At 38.3% G+C, this 18543-nt stretch overlaps 1 protein-coding gene across 6 annotated transcripts in view; it reads left to right on the top strand.

Annotated features, from left to right (window-relative positions):
* Positions 1-18543, top strand: part of stxbp5l (syntaxin binding protein 5L) — a 209402-nt gene that overhangs the window by 90945 nt on the left and 99914 nt on the right. For all 6 annotated transcript variants that reach the window (XM_072445162.1, XM_072445164.1, XM_072445166.1 and 3 more), the window contains exon 3: positions 11223-11304. In XM_072445162.1, coding sequence (XP_072301263.1) covers positions 11223-11304 — 82 coding nt within the window. The remainder of the gene's footprint in view (positions 1-11222; positions 11305-18543) is intronic.

The raw sequence follows: 18543 nt of genomic DNA on the forward strand, positions 1-18543 counted from the left end.
GCACATTCTACTTTATGTTTCGTTTCCCGCCGAGATAAACACATTGTGATTTCCTCGACTCAGCATACATTTAGCCGCGCATGTGATTCAGAAAAGAGCTGTCGTATATGAATTCCAACACCAGTGTGAGAAGAAAATAACGTAATAGCTTTTAGTCCAAGTTCTCTGTATAGTCCGTACAATATAACGTCTTTGTTCTTATAGAGTTATGCCTTTGTCTGATTCGTCTGTTTGACAGTTTTGACTCAAAATCACGGGCTTGATACAAGACCTAAAACCATAGGCATAATGGTGATAGTTTACTACATTATGTGTAAAAATATGTAAAATCATAGCTTGCTTGTTAATCAATTAGACTTTTTTTCCATTCTTATGCAGCTCTGGTAAGACACTGGCTTCTGTGCAGAGGAGCTAACTCTGAAACTAACAGCTGTTTACAGTCTGGACTAGCATTAAGCGTGAAATAAGAGCTGTGTCAGAAAGAAGCTCCTGGAATGACTGACGAAAACTTATTCACTCTGTCAACTTGGACAAAATTCAACCTTCTTACTGTGCGACCGACTTGAAAAACTGAGGCCTTCAACAGAAAACAAATGAAGAGATTGATTTGCAAAGCCAGATGAGCGCCATTTGGTAAAAAATGTCAAATGTATTCTTTGTCTGTCAAGTGTTTTCAAAAGCCAAATCTATTGTAGAGCTGCGCAAATATTGTTCCATCCCCTTTTCGAGCAAATCCTCTCAGATATTACGTTGTAGCAGATGGTATCAGAAGTAAAATCAAAATAACTCTGTGACAAATGTTCAGTTTCTTTCATTTGTTTTTTGCAAATATGGTCAGTAAATTTGAGCTCTTCCTCCTCATTAATGTCTCATCCTTTCTGCTTTTTTTTGCCTGCCAGTGGATATGACTTTTTCTGGCGTGTGATGTGAATTTGAATGTGTCACGGACAAAAGCAAGACATCAGAGGGAGAAACAGAGAGAGGACAAGACGGAGGAGAGAAATTGTTTGAAAAAGAGAGAGAGTTTTAAAGGGAGTGATGGAGAAAGAGAGTTATAAAGGGAGTGATGGAGAAAGAGAGTTATAAAGGGAGTAATGGAGAAAGAGAGTTATAAAGGGAGTGATGGAGAAAGAGAGTTATAAAGGGAGTGATGGAGAAAGAGAGTTACAAAGGGAGTGATGGAGAAAGAGAGTTATAAAGGGAGTGATGGAGAAAGAGAGTTATAAAGGGAGTGATGGAGAAAGAGAGTTACAAAGGGAGTGATGGAGAAAGAGAGTTATAAAGGGAGTGATGGAGAAAGAGAGTTATAAAGGGAGTGATGGAGAAAGAGAGTTATAAAGGGAGTGATGGAGAAAGAGAGTTATAAAGGGAGTGATGGAGAAAGAGAGTTATAAAGGGAGTGATGGAGAAAGAGAGTTATAAAGGGAGTGATGGAGAAAGAGAGTTATAAAGGGAGTGATGGAGAAAGAGAGTTATAAAGGGAGTGATGGAGAAAGAGAGTTACAAAGGGAGTGATGGAGAAAGAGAGTTTTAAAGGGAGTGATGGAGAAAGAGAGTTATAAAGGGAGTGATGGAGAAAGAGAGTTATAAAGGGAGTGATGGAGAAAGAGAGTTATAAAGGGAGTGATGGAGAAAGAGAGTTATAAAGGGAATGATGGAGAAAGAGAGTTATAAAGGGAGTGATGGAGAAAGAGAGTTATAAAGGGAGTGATGGAGAAAGAGAGTTACAAAGGGAGTGATGGAGAAAGAGAGTTATAAAGGGAGTGATGGAGAAAGAGAGTTACAAAGGGAGTGATGGAGAAAGAGAGTTATAAAGGGAGTGATGGAGAAAGAGAGTTACAAAGGGAGTGATGGAGAAAGAGAGTTATAAAGGGAGTGATGGAGAAAGAGAGTTATAAAGGGAGTGATGGAGAAAGAGAGTTATAAAGGGAGTGATGGAGAAAGAGAGTTATAAAGGGAGTGATGGAGAAAGAGAGTTATAAAGGGAGTGATGGAGAAAGAGAGTTACAAAGGGAGTGATGGAGAAAGAGAGTTACAAAGGGAGTGATGGAGAAAGAGAGTTATAAAGGGAGTGATGGAGAAAGAGAGTTACAAAGGGAGAGATGGAGAAAGAGAGTTATAAAGGGAGTGATGGAGAAAGAGAGTTACAAAGGGAGTGATGGAGAAAGAGAGTTACAAAGGGAGTGATGGAGAAAGAGAGTTACAAAGGGAGTGATGGAGAAAGAGAGTTATAAAGGGAGTGATGGAGAAAGAGAGTTATAAAGGGAGTGATGGAGAAAGAGAGTTATAAAGGGAGTGATGGAGAAAGAGAGTTACAAAGGGAGTGATGGAGAAAGAGAGTTATAAAGGGAGTGATGGAGAAAGAGAGTTATAAAGGGAGTGATGGAGAAAGAGAGTTATAAAGGGAGTGATGGAGAAAGAGAGTTATAAAGGGAGTGATGGAGAAAGAGAGTTACAAAGGGAGTGATGGAGAAAGAGAGTTACAAAGGGAGTGATGGAGAAAGAGAGTTATAAAGGGAGTGATGGAGAAAGAGAGTTACAAAGGGAGTGATGGAGAAAGAGAGTTATAAAGGGAGTGATGGAGAAAGAGAGTTATAAAGGGAGTGATGGAGAAAGAGAGTTATAAAGGGAGTGATGGAGAAAGAGAGTTATAAAGGGAGTGATGGAGAAAGAGAGTTACAAAGGGAGTGATGGAGAAAGAGAGTTATAAAGGGAGTGATGGAGAAAGAGAGTTATAAAGGGAGTGATGGAGAAAGAGAGTTATAAAGGGAGTGATGGAGAAAGAGAGTTATAAAGGGAGTGATGGAGAAAGAGAGTTATAAAGGGAGTGATGGAGAGAGAGTTTTAAAGGGAGGGATGGAGGGAGAGAGGAGAAAGAGGTGCAGAAAGTGATGCATGATTAACGCGGGGATGATTCAAGTTTTGAGCCGTGCCTTGTCTTTCAACTCAGCCCTTGACTGGAGCGTCTTCACCTGTTCCTCTGCCTCGAGTGGCACCTCTCACAGACTCTCTGCGCATTCTAATGCATTTGTCTCGGCTTCAGCGGCTGCGGTTCTGATCTGCTTTCTCCCAGTGCGTGCCGCCTCAAAAGGCAATGGAATCTGCCAATCTGCGACAGAGCTGCCACACGTCACCATCGACATAGACTACGCTATGTCGTCAGCGCTTTCAATTGGCTTCATTGTGAGAACTGCTGGTTTAAGAGGTTTAAATGTGGTGTGCCACGTTTCAGAGGCTCAAACGAGGTTACTTTGCTGGATAAAAAGTGTGGACAGATTGTTTGTTGGCTCTCCACATTAGAAATTCTAAATGAGTCAAGGATGGAATAATTACTGTGAGCGTGCAATGTGCATTTTTCAAGGATTTTGTTTTATTGCAAGATATGGATGAATCAGACACAACCACAAGGGGTCAGTAAAGCTACAACATGTGATAAATAGTAGCCGCTCCAGTAAAGCTCCATTAAAACATTTGGAACCATCAAGTGCCCCAAACTTGTTGCAGCGTTTATACTGTTAGTAACACATATTTTAACATTGAATACAATCACGCTCGATGGGGATTGAATTCAGAATTGAGTAAAAAAGAAACTGTTGGACATAATTACCCCTCATCATGTCTGGTATTTTCATTTCTCCACAGTGAATAATCATGTGGGGTAAAAAAATAAAAATCCTTTGTGTGGGAATGACCTGTAAGAGGTTTGAAAGTGCACTCGTAAAAACAGCTTTGGCGATCACAGAAGAACAGGCTTTAATTATCAGATACATGCTGCTATAATTTAAAAGCATCTCTGACTCTTTCAATGTGAGACTAATCTAGCCTTTGTTACACACGAAAACATTTAGGATACATTAAATAACTCCAAGCTTTACGCCGCCTGCATTGAGCACAGCCGAACAAATATCTGGCCTCACTTAAAATCTAATCTCATTTAATCTGGATTTGAGTCGAACAGATCAGATTGAATTGTTTATTTGACGCATTTCACTGGGTTCAAGGCCTTTCTGACTGGTTTAGATATCTAAGCCTACATTTAAAATAGTAAGTTGCCAATGGGGTACGGGACATTTTCTTAACCCATTGGTAAATTGTCTTGAAGTAAAAAGTAATGTACTCAGAAATATTTTGAAACAAGTAAATGAATCCATGTCTATCAAGCATGTCTTAAGGCGCTGGTACAGCTGGCAGCCCGGTGTAAACGCTCTCTCTTCTTTCTCACACTTATTGTGCTTTATCTCCTATATTTTGTAAATATAGTTAGTATATTTTTTCTATTTTACTGTACGATAGGGACACGCGCTGGAATAGTTTTTTAATTCAACTGTTTTTGACTTTTTTCGGCTGGATTTGAGCGTTTTTCGTTGCGTTCGTTGTGTTGTTGTGACGTGAGCTAGCTCCGAGCGAGCCCACCAGCCCCCCCCCCGCGCCCTCCGGCCGCGCTAAAGTACGGCGTGTCGTCGGTACACGTTTATATACACGTTTATATGAAAGAGGAACTTCACGAACGATCGGGACACGCACTGGAATCGCTTTAAATTAACTTGTTTTGACTTTATTCGGCTGGATTGAGTGTTTTCGTCGTGTCGTTGCGATGTGTTTTGGCTCCGAGTCCCCCGGCCCCGCCCCGCCCCCGGCCCCGCCCTCCGGCTCCGGCCCCGCCCTCCGGCTCCGGCCCCGCCCCCCGGCTCCGGCCCCGCCCCCCGGCTCCGGCCCCGCCCCCCGGCCGGCGCCGTACCGCGTTTACACAAAGGAGGAACTCATGAAACTGCAGAGAACAGTCGTCTTACCCGGAGAGCGTCACGTTATCCCGTCGCAATACTGACCTAACCTAATACTGATGTGCAATTCTGTCGTATGTGCAATTGCTGTTGGAATTCATGTGCAATCTATGTGCTGTCGTGACACATATTCATGTGCAATTACTGTCGTGATCACATGCAATGGTATTTATGTATTTATTTGTCTATGGGAGTTTTTATTTATTTATAGGAGATCTTCTACTGAAAGTGTTTTTCAGACTTCCTATAAGTGATCTGTTCTTCTGTATCTGCCTCTGTATCTACCTGCGTTGCACCAATGAAATTTCCCCATGTGGGACAATAAAGGAATATCTTATCTTATCTTATCTTAAATACGTTCTAACTGATTAACACATTGGAAATTAAGATTAACGTTCCGAAATAACTTATTACTCATCTAGAAATGTATTTTTTGCTCTGTGTTGCTTGCATACATACTCATTTATGTAGCAATAGATTGAATGGCAAAGTCAGGTAAGAGAATATCCAATGATTCTATAACATTCAACTAAAATGCAAGATAACAGCAAAAGTAGTGTCAATAAATTAACAAAAGATGATTTATTATGTTCAATAAAACTGCATTATTAGATACAATAGTACTACTTTGTAGGTCGATGGCTGAAGCATTTTGTCCTACATTTTTGTACTGCCCCTCATAAGAAAATGTGCATAATATGAAGTATTAGTTAATGCTGTCCCACATTGCACTTTTACACATGTGAGATAATCCAATCATAACTGTAACATAAATCTGTCAAGTGCTTAATTTATTCTGGTTAGAGTATTCATCCTTTAATATTGTCTCTTTGGCCTCATGTGGGAACACAAGAAAAGGTTCATTATGTTGAAAATCAATGGTATAAATTAGGCCTCTTTAACTCAGCACTAGACAGTTCTGTTTATACCTCGTGCTGTTCGTGCTGTGAGAAATATAACATAACAGTGACTGTTTGTCAGCCTGGATCATGTTGGAAATTAATTACCGGTTACAAATTATTAACAGCATGACAGTGACCTGGGGGGCTGCAGAAGGTAAACAACAAACAGTGTAATGATGCATGCTGCTGTTACTGGACATTTGTTATTTTTCACAGGCTAATAATGAATACATTGTTGTCCTGAACTGTGGCACATGATAAGATCCACAGCGCTTTAAAATAAATATGTGTTTAACAATTTATGAATGTCTTCCTACTTTTCATTTCCATTAAACACTGGATTCAGTAAAATTACACCTTTGTTCTTATTCTTGAACAAAGAAAGAAAGAAAGAAAAGAATAATCTGTTATTTAAAATAATGGGGGGTATGTCCTAATATTCAAATGAACAAGCAAACTTTCAATTAAATATGTACTTAACATTTGTCCATGTTGTTGCAAGTTTGAGACTGTTTGTATTGTAGAGATGTATGACTCGAGTATGTATGAGTCGATAAACATGTCTAACCTTTAATTATATATCTAATTTTACTTTTATTTAACCAGGATCAAAACTGCACACTGTGTGTTATTGTTGTGCTGCTGCCTCTAGGCTAGGACACCAGCATTTCACATACACACAATCAACATAAAGTGACTATGAATAGAACTGACTTTTATAAGTACATGAAAAATAAACAGATTGTGTTTGATTAATTTGAGTTATGGTAATGAACCCCAGAAGAAGGGGATTCACACTAAACACAATAGTCAATACTCAAAAGTGGGAGTTTGGATCCCTGTTATTGTCCTTCCTTCCTTCCTTTAGGTCATAGACACAGAATAGCTGCCATGTTTCTGTCACTCATTTATATTCAACCTTTCAAAGTTGTATTTAGAGTGATTCATGCACGTTGAGTGTTCTTTATTCTCCATGACGTCAGTCCGTCATGACCACATTGCTTTGACAATCCCTGTTTTCACTGACCTCTTTTATACTTTTCATAAGAAAATCCACTACTTGCTGCCATGAACTGTGGCTCTCTATAGACAAATAGACATTTGTATAACTACTACATACTTTTTCCAAGGTTAAATAAATGTAATTGCATTGACTTTAGTTGGAGGTTTTGTAATTGGAGGTTACTGAGCCTGAAGTGAAGGTTATGCTTCTTATTATGCCAGTTTCCATTGTCTGGGAACACAGTGCCCTGGACAAATTGAAATGATAAAGTAATGCGCTCAGTATGTATCAGACAAAGAAATATCACACAAAACATAATAACCTAAAGACTATTTGAGAGAAGGGCAGTCACTGGAGCGAATCTCAAGGTCTTACAGTCCAGTAATTCAATCAGGGTTTATCGCTCAACCTTTGAACAAAAAAAGCCTTTCATGATTTGTTTTCTGAAAGTGACTGTTTCAATCTTTAGTCCTTGTCCTTTGCCTCAGTGTTTTGCATAAATACATACAGATATGTTTTGGTTTCAAACATACAGATTGAATCAAAATAAGTTTGTGGATTTGATTTAGTTATAATAAATAGTATACAATGACTGACTACTTTCTGGTGCACATGGTGACTTTGAGGAGGCAACTTGGATAAATGCATGTTGTATGTTTCTACATGTTGATACGTAGAATATATATTTGACAACTCAAACCCACGTGTGCAATCTGTACATTTAAGGATGGTCATGATGAAGATTTTAATGTTGAAATAATATTTATTGATGAAAAGACACAAAATCTCATGCATTCTCCAATTAGTTAGGTTTGTCCATATAGTGGCTGCTATAAATGTCTATTCTAAACCAACACTGACTTTGCATCAACATTGACTTGTCATACCGATGTTATTTTCAGGCCCATCTTCAGCCGCAAGTGAAAAATAAATCTCAAATTACCAGACAGATTACATAGATTACACAATCACACACGTATTAAATTACATCTCTCTTTTATGTTGATCCAAATTAATGTTGATGATGATGAATGTATGAGAATGTAATAGCTCTACTTAGAATTGAAATAATTTGCTTTGAATCAACCTAAAATAAATACAAGTAAAAAAAGTGACAATGTTTATTTACTATTCAGGCCGCAGTTATTTTATTACTTGGTTTACGGATTTTTAAATGAAATATATTGCACAGGAGGACGGAATATAAATATAATTTCAATTTCAAAAGATGTTTTTTTCCGGGTTTCCCCAAATGCACCACGGGAGGAGAGGGGGGGGAGAACAGGTGAATGTAACAGTGGATTTAGCGTGTTTTAGACAGACAGAACTGTGCACCCTCCCCCACCCACCCAGTCACGGCAAAACGCGCTGAAGAAAATGTGGTAAACGGGTTTAAAATGTGTATTTGCGATATATAAAAATGCGCAGCAGTAGAGAAACGGGTGCACGCTCGGAGTCAGAGAAATTGCTTCACGCGCTCTTATCTTTTGACTTAATACCACTTTTTACATTTAATTTAATGCCATTTTGCGTTGTCGGCGGTCCTTTATAAAAAAAAAAAATGATAATAGTCTATTTTATTTATATTGTATAAATCAATAATCTAAGTGCGGCGGATCCGTAAAAAGGCCTTAGCATCAACATCTCCGTTTTTGAGGGTTGCTGTAGAGTTTTTTTCCCACCCAACTCTGATAAATTGATGACACTGGGAATGTATACATTTCAAGGAGCCACAGCAAACCCCGTCACTCCTCCTTTGTTGTTTCTCACGTACAGTATTCTTTCCACCAGACAAAGCGTTTGGTCCAACTCATGTATAAGTCTGTTGCGGCCCGGTGCACCTGAGATCTGCGGCGTGGTTCAATAGTTCATGTGGCAGGACGCCTCCGGTCGCCACGGTGAGGATAAGAGCACGTTTCTGCCCTGTCGAGTCCTCACTACATTTGTCACATTGAAATGAGATGTGCTCGCTCTGCATACAGACGGTGTGTGGCATTTTGTGATTGAGTTTCTCTGCAATAGTCAACATGCAGTTCGATAAAGGCTGTTTGTGCGCAAAGTTCAATTGGAAAACAAGTTGAATCTGTTAATGTTTTAGTCAGGAAAAATTCAAACAATTACCGTAAAATAGGTCGGCATACATTCTTAATTAAATGAAAGAATGAAAGCAAGAAAGAAATAATACAACAATGCTGTCAAAAACCTATATAATAAGCAATGTGGTTTCACAAATTTAGAATATTGTGCTAGTTAATTAGTTAGTCCTAAATCATCCAATCTACTTGATTTTTACAGACCACAAACAAAAGCCATTTGCACATAGTTTTAGAATTAATTTGTAATTGAATAAATTGTCTGTCAGAAAGCATTTAAAATGATAATAAAATCTGATGCATTTGCTAACTTATGCTGAGCAAGGGGGATTAATTGCTGTAATTGCGAATGGAATATTGAAATAAAATTGTTTCCTATCATTTAAAAATCAATAGTCGTGATCTGGACGAACAGATTCTAAAACACATTCCAAAAGATGTTTCATGCAAAGATAGCAACAATATTAAATCAAATTGTCAGATAAATAAGTTATGATTGCAATCAATAACAGTAAAAACATTATTTTTAAAAATGTCTGTCTAGAAGCATTTAGTTAACATATGTTTTATCTTTTTAGAAATTCAAGTACAATAGAAATAATTGTGTGACTATCCGTCTAATCAGAAAATAATACTGTAGGCTTAATTGTGGACTAGTCGACTACTAAAATAAGTGTTATTTGCTCGCAGTGCTAGTTGTACTGTGTGGAGAACAGCTCAATGTACAGATAAATATATTGCCCATAAATGCTGCATAAACCACAAGATATTTTACCCAAGGGAAATGCAAAACAAAACAACAGAAATCGACTTTATAGCATCCACAGAGCATTACATTATTGAGCTTGCAGTGGTAGAACTGGTAATCTTTTGCTGATTTTCCTAGTATAACAAGGTTTATTTGTTTTTTGTTTGTTTTTTGTATGTGAAACACCAGGTCCAGCTCCAGCGATTGTATCATGCTCCCTAGAATATATGTTTCCGCAGGAGCTGAACAAACTCTTTCCTTTGCCTGTGATTGTTTCTGCATTGTCAGGTTGAAATGCCCATGTTCACCTCGCCCTGAGCCGTGGTGAGGTGAGCAGACAATGATGCAAAGTGAGAAGAGGAGAGTGTGAAGCCCTGGCATAAAATACAGATAAACCACCAACTGTTTTGGACCGACAAACGCAGACAAAACAATGTAGCAGGATTTGGACTGCTGTCAAAATATGTGCAGCATGACATGAAATGAGTGCCAGAAAGTATGTTATATAACAGCATATAGTACTTGCTTTATATACTCATTTATTTGTTTGGTCTTAATGATGCAACAACAATTATCTCTGTCCTCTACTGACAAATGTGTATAAGTGTCTTGACTAGACCTGTAAACAGACATTTGGGGGCCCAGAGCAAGATGCCTCACATAGCCCCCCTATCATAAATGAATAAGAAGAGGATCCAATTCATTCCTCTCAGGGCAGTTGGATCAGTCACCAGAGGAGCTCAGAGTGGAACATGTAGAGTCTATTTTTGGACAGTCAGCTTTCACTGTACAGGGCACCAAACAATGGACCTCTTTACACCAAACAATGGACCTCTTTACACCAAACAATGGACCTCTTTACCTGTGGAACTGCAGGGAGCGACAAAAAGAGAACTCCAAGACTTTAATCAGAGGTCAGATGTGTCTTTGACCTTTTTTTATAAGTCATGATGTGTATTGTGACATTAAGAACTAGCCCAGGCAAAAATGTTGTAGTGTGTGAGTTGGGCTCATGGACGTACTTGTCCCTATCAAATAAACCTAAATAAATAAATACATACATACCTAAGTCACTGTACCCCGGGACACTGTGCCCCCTTCGGTTTACTCTCCTGGTCCTAAATATTTATAGCTTGCTACATCGCTTTTTTTCAAATTTTGGATGAAGTAAGCACAAAGTTAGAAGTGACAAGCAGTTGTAGAAATCTTGTTGTCTTGTAAACTTTTTGGTTGTAAAATTACAAACATTTGCAAGTACACTGTAAAAAGAATCCACAGATGCATTTTTAATCCTATCATTTTAATAAAAGCAATGAAATCAATACAGTAGTATTTGTGGGAAAGTACTGGGAAATGGCATATTTAGAGAGAGAGAGAAATGTGTGGTTTATATTGTATAAATAATCATTCCTGTCCCACTTCCAGTTGGCTCTGTGTTGATGTTGTGTTATGTCCCCCTCCTGCTGTTTTCCACCTGCTTCCAACAAAATGCGAGCGCTTTCTCCTGCCTCCAATTCATCTTTTCACACTAAACCGACGTGCATTGTTAGATCAAAACAACACTGTAATATGAATTGTTTGGCATATTTTTAGATAACAAACCAGCATGCAGTTGGACAAATGCTGAGTAATTAATGCTATGCTTTTGATGTGCCCATACATTGTTCCTATACTTCCTTGACTCTGTAACACCAGACTGGGACGTCCTGGAGTGGATTGTTATTGCCAACACGAGAGCGGAGCGGCCGTGCTTCAACTGCAGTTCCTCATCAATGAAGTAAGTGACTTCATCTGTAATTGCCACTACTTTGGCTATATTTTTTGTGCATTTGTAATTATTTTTATTATGAATACATGTCTCTATGGGGAACCCGCCATTATTCAATCTGTAGATGTTAAGTGTTTTCTAATTTGATTTGGACATTCGGTCGGCAGAACAAATAAAGCTAAAAATGCACTATGTAACTTTTCTGATTTTGTCTGTCACCTGCTCATAGAAAAAGTTACACAGTACACCTTTAAACTACCTATGAATCCAATTTAGGAAGCTTGATCATTTGAGTGAGCGATTATCTGTCATTTCAGTTCACCCAAACTACTCTCATTTAGATTAGTTGAGTTTTTGTGGCGAGTTTATGTTTGATTACGGCAAAGTAGAAGTATAAATGTTTTAACTTCATTGTCAGAAACAGACATATGCAATGCTATCGTGTTCTCGCTACTTTAAATGACTTAGTGCGATGTGTGATTGGCCAATGCTAATCTGTGGAAAAGTAGATTCAAAGTTGTGTTGTTGTGTTGAATAAAGTGATGAAATATCATGTATTCCTCCTTCGTTAGCCGTATAAACTCAAGGCTGCACTAACTTCTTGTCGCTCGTTGAGACACAAACAGGTGCCATGATGAAAAGACAGAATATCTTTGTTGACTCTACCTGTCTGTGGACATTAAATCACGCCAGATCAGTGAATATTTTGTCTCAACTTTTCCCCCTGAAAGTTTAATCACCTTGTTAGAAAAAAACCACCACCCGCCCCTCCATCTTCACTGTGCTTTAATCATGTAGCACTCGTCTCCTCGTCTCCTCGTGCCCACCAGCTTGTGTGCCCCTTAGCCCACCTACTCTGCTCTTGTCGGCCTCGCGCTGATGAGGCAAATGAGGTGGACGGCTCAAGCAGGTGTTCTGTAAGAGATCCAAACACTCCAATGCAGTAGCAATTTATCTTTGTTTGCATGTACAACATTATGGCGCGAACGTTCTGCCTTTCATTCATTCTATGACAGGCATTTTTACTGCCAACGAAAACACTTGGTTTGGTGGAGTCACTTGCTTGTTTCCATGGAGATTGTTAAGTTTTCTGCAATTTTGTGGAACATTCGAAGGCAAAACAACAACATTTCCATTCAGAAAATAAGGTTTTGTACCCTCCACATAAGGGTATACTGCTTTAAAGTAGTGCTAACCTCTGTTGGATCGTTATCGTTTGTTATGTTTATGAGTGGGGGTATTTTAATCCCCTGAGTCTCATAACTGTAGGTCAGATGTCACGTTGAAGAGGTACTGCCCACAAAAGATAGACTAATTACTGGACTAAAGTACCTTCCATACAAAAATGTATGTAAAATGGTTACAGTAAGAGTCAACTAAATATAAATATAATGTTTTATTTGGTAGGGACAGAGCAACTCTTTCATACACCAGTTTACTGCAACATGTGTGAGTGAAGTGTCTTGCCCGAGGACAGTCTGCACTACAGCCACCCGGTATGCACAGTGGGTTCCCATCCAAGTACCAACCAGGCCAAAATCTGCTTATCTTACCATATCAGACAAGACTGGGCATTCTTAAGGTGGTATTGGCAATAAGGACAGTCCAAAACGGTGGTATGTCTCACTAGGATTTTAGACAAAAGCCATTGTCTTATTTTGGCCTACGTTCATCAGTAAATGTGATATACAACATTTTCCGGATTATAAATCGCACCGGAGTGGAAATCACATTTTTTGGGGAAATAATAACAGATGAGAGAACATGGTGAATAGGTGTACGTATGCTAACGCTAACACCTTCAGCTACATGAGGCACAGACAGAACTGTGGTAAGTGTCTGGTATGTTAACGCAACATATGAACAGTTATTCAGATAACTATAGCATAAAGAACATGCTAACAAGTTTACCAAAGCATCAGTTTTACCCCAAATCACTAAATCCATTGAATTCTTCTTCCTCTGTGTCACTTCTAAACAACTCCACAAACTCCAGAGGAAGAGGAAGTGCAGATTCTTCTTCTGTGTCGTTTAGAGCCGAGAGCGCCCTCTTGTGGTTGTCAGTGTGAAAATAATCAACATGTGCAATGTGATTACCTGTGTGACAATAACAAATAATATCACATATAAGTTGAAACCCAGCCAAAACTATGAAAAAATACGCTACTGTATTTACTAAACCCCATAAAACAGTTATTGGAAATACACTGCATATTTGACCAAACATGCTCAAAGCTAACTAAAATAGACCTGTCTCTTCAACTTAAGTCACATTTCTTAACATGAGTAACACAAATTCCGATCCATTTGATGCTACACCGCTCTGTCTCCTTTGTGTTAAATGACCCTGACAAGGGCTGGACCCCTTTGGATTTACATATAGTGACTAATGGCAGTGCGGTAGTCCGTGCCCTCTTTGGGATTCAGCGTGTGGGCTGTCGGACTGCGCTAATGGCTGACTTGCATATGCAGCGCTGCCTCTTGACATTCGCTCAGCTGTAATGACTTAGTCCCATTAGACGTCTAACCCACATCAGCCTTCAACCTGTTAAATATAGGTTCAACTGTCCTCAGAGTCACCTATGTCCTTTATATAATCAGAGGGGGTAGAGTGACCTTTTATTGTTCAAGTAAGACAATCGTTACTTTCAAATAATGATTGCTTAGAGTACGCCATCTGAATTATGATTAATAGTGATGTTTACATGTAATCTAATAGACAAAGTACAATGCACAGTTTCTGGTACCTTCAGGACCAACAGAAATTGCCCCAAAAATGAAGGTAAGATGACAGAAAAACTATGTTCAAGTCATATTCAAGTCATAATATTATCACTGTAAAGGTTTTGTGACTTATAGACTAATTGTGGGTCGAAAAACTAAAACTGTTTCTTCTAAATGGAAAAAGTACATACGTCTCATCATTTGAACTGATTACAGCACCCCTCTATAATTTATACTTTTTAGCACAGTCAGGGCACTTCCTCGTGTCTGTGGAGGATATTAATCAGCTAATTAACATGTTTGTTTGCCTGTTTTTGAACTCATTATTTTGAATAGGTTTTAAAGAGGCAGAGAGGCTGCTGAGTGCCACGATGTCAAATGAGGTTTTATAGAAAGAGCGCAATCAAGAGCAAAGGCGCTGTGCTTTGATAATGGTTGACTGTAAACAATTATTACAGGAAATAATAAAATAATACAAATATAACAGAGAGTTTATATTTTTAGCTATTATAGTCAAATTAAAAAAGCAAGCATTTTGGCACACTGTACATTATATTAAATGTATTTCACACAATTAGTGTTCAAATTGCGCCATGAAACTTGTCCGGTGGAGCGTCCGCCACCTGCTTGTTTCCATGGAGATGTTATTGTTTTGCCCGGTGTGTTTCACAGTATGCCATTAAACATCTCCTTGGAGACGAGACCATTCCAGCAGGGCAAGTTACAGGTCATAGCTGTGATGCTGGCCACTCACAGTATGAATACAGCCTTTCGAGTTATTCTTGAGCATTAAAAACATCTGTATTTGTTTAAATGCAAGATTGTGATGGCATACTGTGCAACATGCATTACAAAACAATAACATCTCCATAGAGACAAGAAAAAAACACCAGAAAAGTAGTATATCGCATCTATAATTCCATACATTTCCATTTCCGTATGTGTTATTTGGTAAAGTGGCATTATGTAACTGTCATTGAGAGATTTTTTCTCTCATTTATTCAATTACAGGTGTTTTATTGCTAAAAAAAACATAAATATTTACTGTCTCCATGGAAATAGATACATTTATTGCCATACTCAAACCTTCCAGGCAAATAAAAGCAATAACATGGAGAGAACAAGGTGACAAATCCGGTGCACGTTTTAAGAAGCCAATACAAAACTGCAGAATATAATTGCCATCGTTTAGACAGAGCAAATTTTACAACCGTGAGGAACCTGCTTGTGATTATGGAGAAAACCCCAGTAGCCAAACGCTGGGGAAATTGGCCTGTGAAAAACCAAACAATAAAATGGGAAGAAATGTAGCTTTCATTATTATTGATGTAGTTTTAATGAATGAGAGTGGGAGACTATGTACCAATCAGTTTAGCTAGAGTGCCAAAGTTTAATATGTGTTCACTGAAACAGGAAGTCATGGTATTGGTGTAGCTGTTTAACGAGAGGTTTAATGGATTTAAATGACTAGATTACCTAATATTTCAATTACAAAGGCAATCGATAACAAAGCAGTTCTGACATACTGTACTAAACAACTTAAAATGGTCCGTTTAATGAGGGGAAGAGCTGGCAGTGGTGAGCAATTTGTTTTTGTCAAATTTAGCTAATCCAATGTAGATAATCTGAATTCCCTTCGTGTTTGTGGAAGTGTATGGATGACCGGGGCTGGGAGCGTTGAATAGGTGCAAAGCCAGATTGAAAGCCAGCCTCAGCTCATTAACCTTTGACCCGACCTGGAAAAAACCCCATCAGAGGGACTTAATTATCTCACTGACGAGGAAAGAGCTGCTCCGGTGCTTCACCTCTGGGACAAATCGGTCGAACATAGACATTGTGAATTTGGGTTTTGCTTCTAGAAACCTGAAGAAAGAGAATCAGATCAGATGTTGGTTTTAAAGGAGATGTACTTTTTTTAACACAAATATAAATAGATGGCAGCTATACATTTTGCTCATTGTAAAACAGCTGAAAAATAGAATTCATCCTGTACAAAAGGGCCCAGCTCTTTATCGTGATATCAGAGCAAGCTGAGGATACTGGGCACGGAATATTCTTACTCTGTCAAATAATTACAACTATAGCAATGTGGAGACACTTTCGCTTAGCCCTGAATATTCCTCAGTTTTGGCATCAAGTGTATATATGTCCTTACCAGGCCTGCCACGACCAACGCTTTGACAATACTTTAAAAACAGCAGGATTAACCAATCATAGAGACGCATGGTCAGTTCTTGTCTGAACCAACACGGCGACTTACGAGTTAAAAAAGCAGGGGAAAACCTACAGAAAACTGAGAAATGGCAATGATTTTTGCTGCAGCAACAGGCGAAGAACAAAACAATTATGCATAAGTTTTATTTTAATATTGCAGCAATATTTGAGAGGAGATGTCTTCTGCAATTTAAGAGGCACTGACACCCTTTATGATTTGATTCTAGACCCTTCTGCGTTTGAATAAAGTGTGGGCGTGATTGGCTGGTCAGGTAATCTATCGCCATGGAGACAGCAAGATATTTCTGAACAGTAAAAACAACAGAATAAATTCAAGCTATATATATGTGTTTAAGTAATCAATAACTACCTTTAGGATCTTTATTTATTGTTTTCAAACCTATGCATCCTGTATTGAGCGTGAGTGGTCCTCCTGCACGGTGTATACTTCTGTACTTACTGCGCTGCACTCAGCCAGACGTATTCAGATAATTACACCAGACTGAGATTGCATTCCTGGCTCGCACCACTTCTACCTGTCGGCTCCCTGTCTGCGAAGACTTCTTTATTACCAGCAGCTCCTCCCCCACTGCATTTCACTGTGGCTTCACTGTGCGCATTTACATCTGCAGTGGATGTGCCAAAGGGCTGGAATTGGCAGTGAACTACAAACAATATGTGCAAGAAAATGTTTTGTCCAAGGCACAGAAATACAAAGCAGAATATTCCATTTGAATTAGTATGTTAGATCATTTGAATTGGCAGATGTTTTGAAATAAATTTTGTATTCATGTTTAAATTAATTATGTGTATGTAGTTATTTTGTTTTTAAATGTGTTTAATTTTCTTAACTTTTTAAAGTGGAAAAATTAAAGGCCTTCTCATGGTTGTTCTCATAATTAATCTGCCATCTTTGCTTCACGCTCGATGAAATCCAGGGGTCTTCTCATATCCCTGTACAATGATTCTCTTTTGGTGTCGCTCCAATTCAGTCAGATGCAAAACACGTGCGAACATGCAAATGGTGCCAACACATCAGGCTCTGTCAGACAGTTACATCAGTACACCTCAGGATGAGATGAATGCATTTTATATTCTGTCAGATTACACCATCTGTCACACATCATATAAAGCCAGACAGGCCATATTTTTTATTCTTTATTGTGCTTCCCATTAGATTCATTATTACTATTAAAACCTTTATTTATACAAGGAGGGTCCTTGAGAGCAAGCTCTCATTTTTAAGAGCGCTCTGTTGACAACATAAAACAAGTTAAACCGATAAATACAGATACATACTCAGTAAAATTCAATAAAATAATAAATACAATATAAATTATCCATACAAATCTATAAAATTATACAAAGCAAGAGCACTGGCAGTTTCTAACCAGTGCTTTGAATTAATAAAAACACATCAAATAATTTAATTTTAAAAATCCCTGGGTTTTGTTCCACAAATAAGGAGCAAAATAGCTGATAAACTAACACATGTGATAAACTAACACATGTGATAAACTAACACATGTGATAAACTAACACATGTGATAAACTAACACATGTGATAAACTAACACATGTGATAAACTAACACATCAGCTGATTTTCTGCTGTCTCCACAAAGCTTCACTAATTAAAACTATGATAAATATTTACCACAGGTCAGGTACTATCTCACCAAACAACGTAATCATTTTAGAAACATGAAAACCTATTATAAATAGCGAGTATTTATCACAAATAAAATATATTTTCAGTTCGATTCATGTTGTTGCAGCCCTGTAGCCACTTGACAGTTTCCTTCCCAGATAATTGCGTATGCTAATATTCACGTTCCTGTTTTGAAATGATCATTAATTTGCCTTACAATTGGTGTCATTCCTCACAAAGCAAAGTGTGTGGTGTGTTTCTAAGAGAGACACAAAGAGCCTGAGGCATTGTTGGCTTTTCATTGAAATTAATGAAGTCAATTGAAAAACAATTAGTCTTCATCAAGACTTTTAACCAGACATTAGGATTTTTTTTTTTTTTTTTTAAATTCTTTCTACATCGTGTTTCAATATTTTATTTGGATGTGGTAAGTTTGTCTTTTTGCAATGTGCCTTTAACGGGGGAAAAGTAGAATTTAGCAAATCCAAAATCAACGAGCTGCAATGTTTTCATCTTCCTATTCATCGTAGCGTCTTTAATCCCATGATTAAGTTTGTAATCTAAAGCTAATTCTCCCCCGGGCTCCGCTCAGTGCCGCCCGGGTAGAACAGCCGCACAGGGAACGCCACAGTAATTACCTTCTTCCACACTGAGGAGCACT

The sequence above is a fragment of the Eucyclogobius newberryi genome, unplaced genomic scaffold, assembly GCF_026437365.1.
Source record: "Eucyclogobius newberryi isolate DKJ021-1_F unplaced genomic scaffold, fEucNew1.0.hap1 SCAF_14, whole genome shotgun sequence".
Lineage (NCBI taxonomy): Eukaryota > Metazoa > Chordata > Actinopteri > Gobiiformes > Gobiidae > Eucyclogobius > Eucyclogobius newberryi.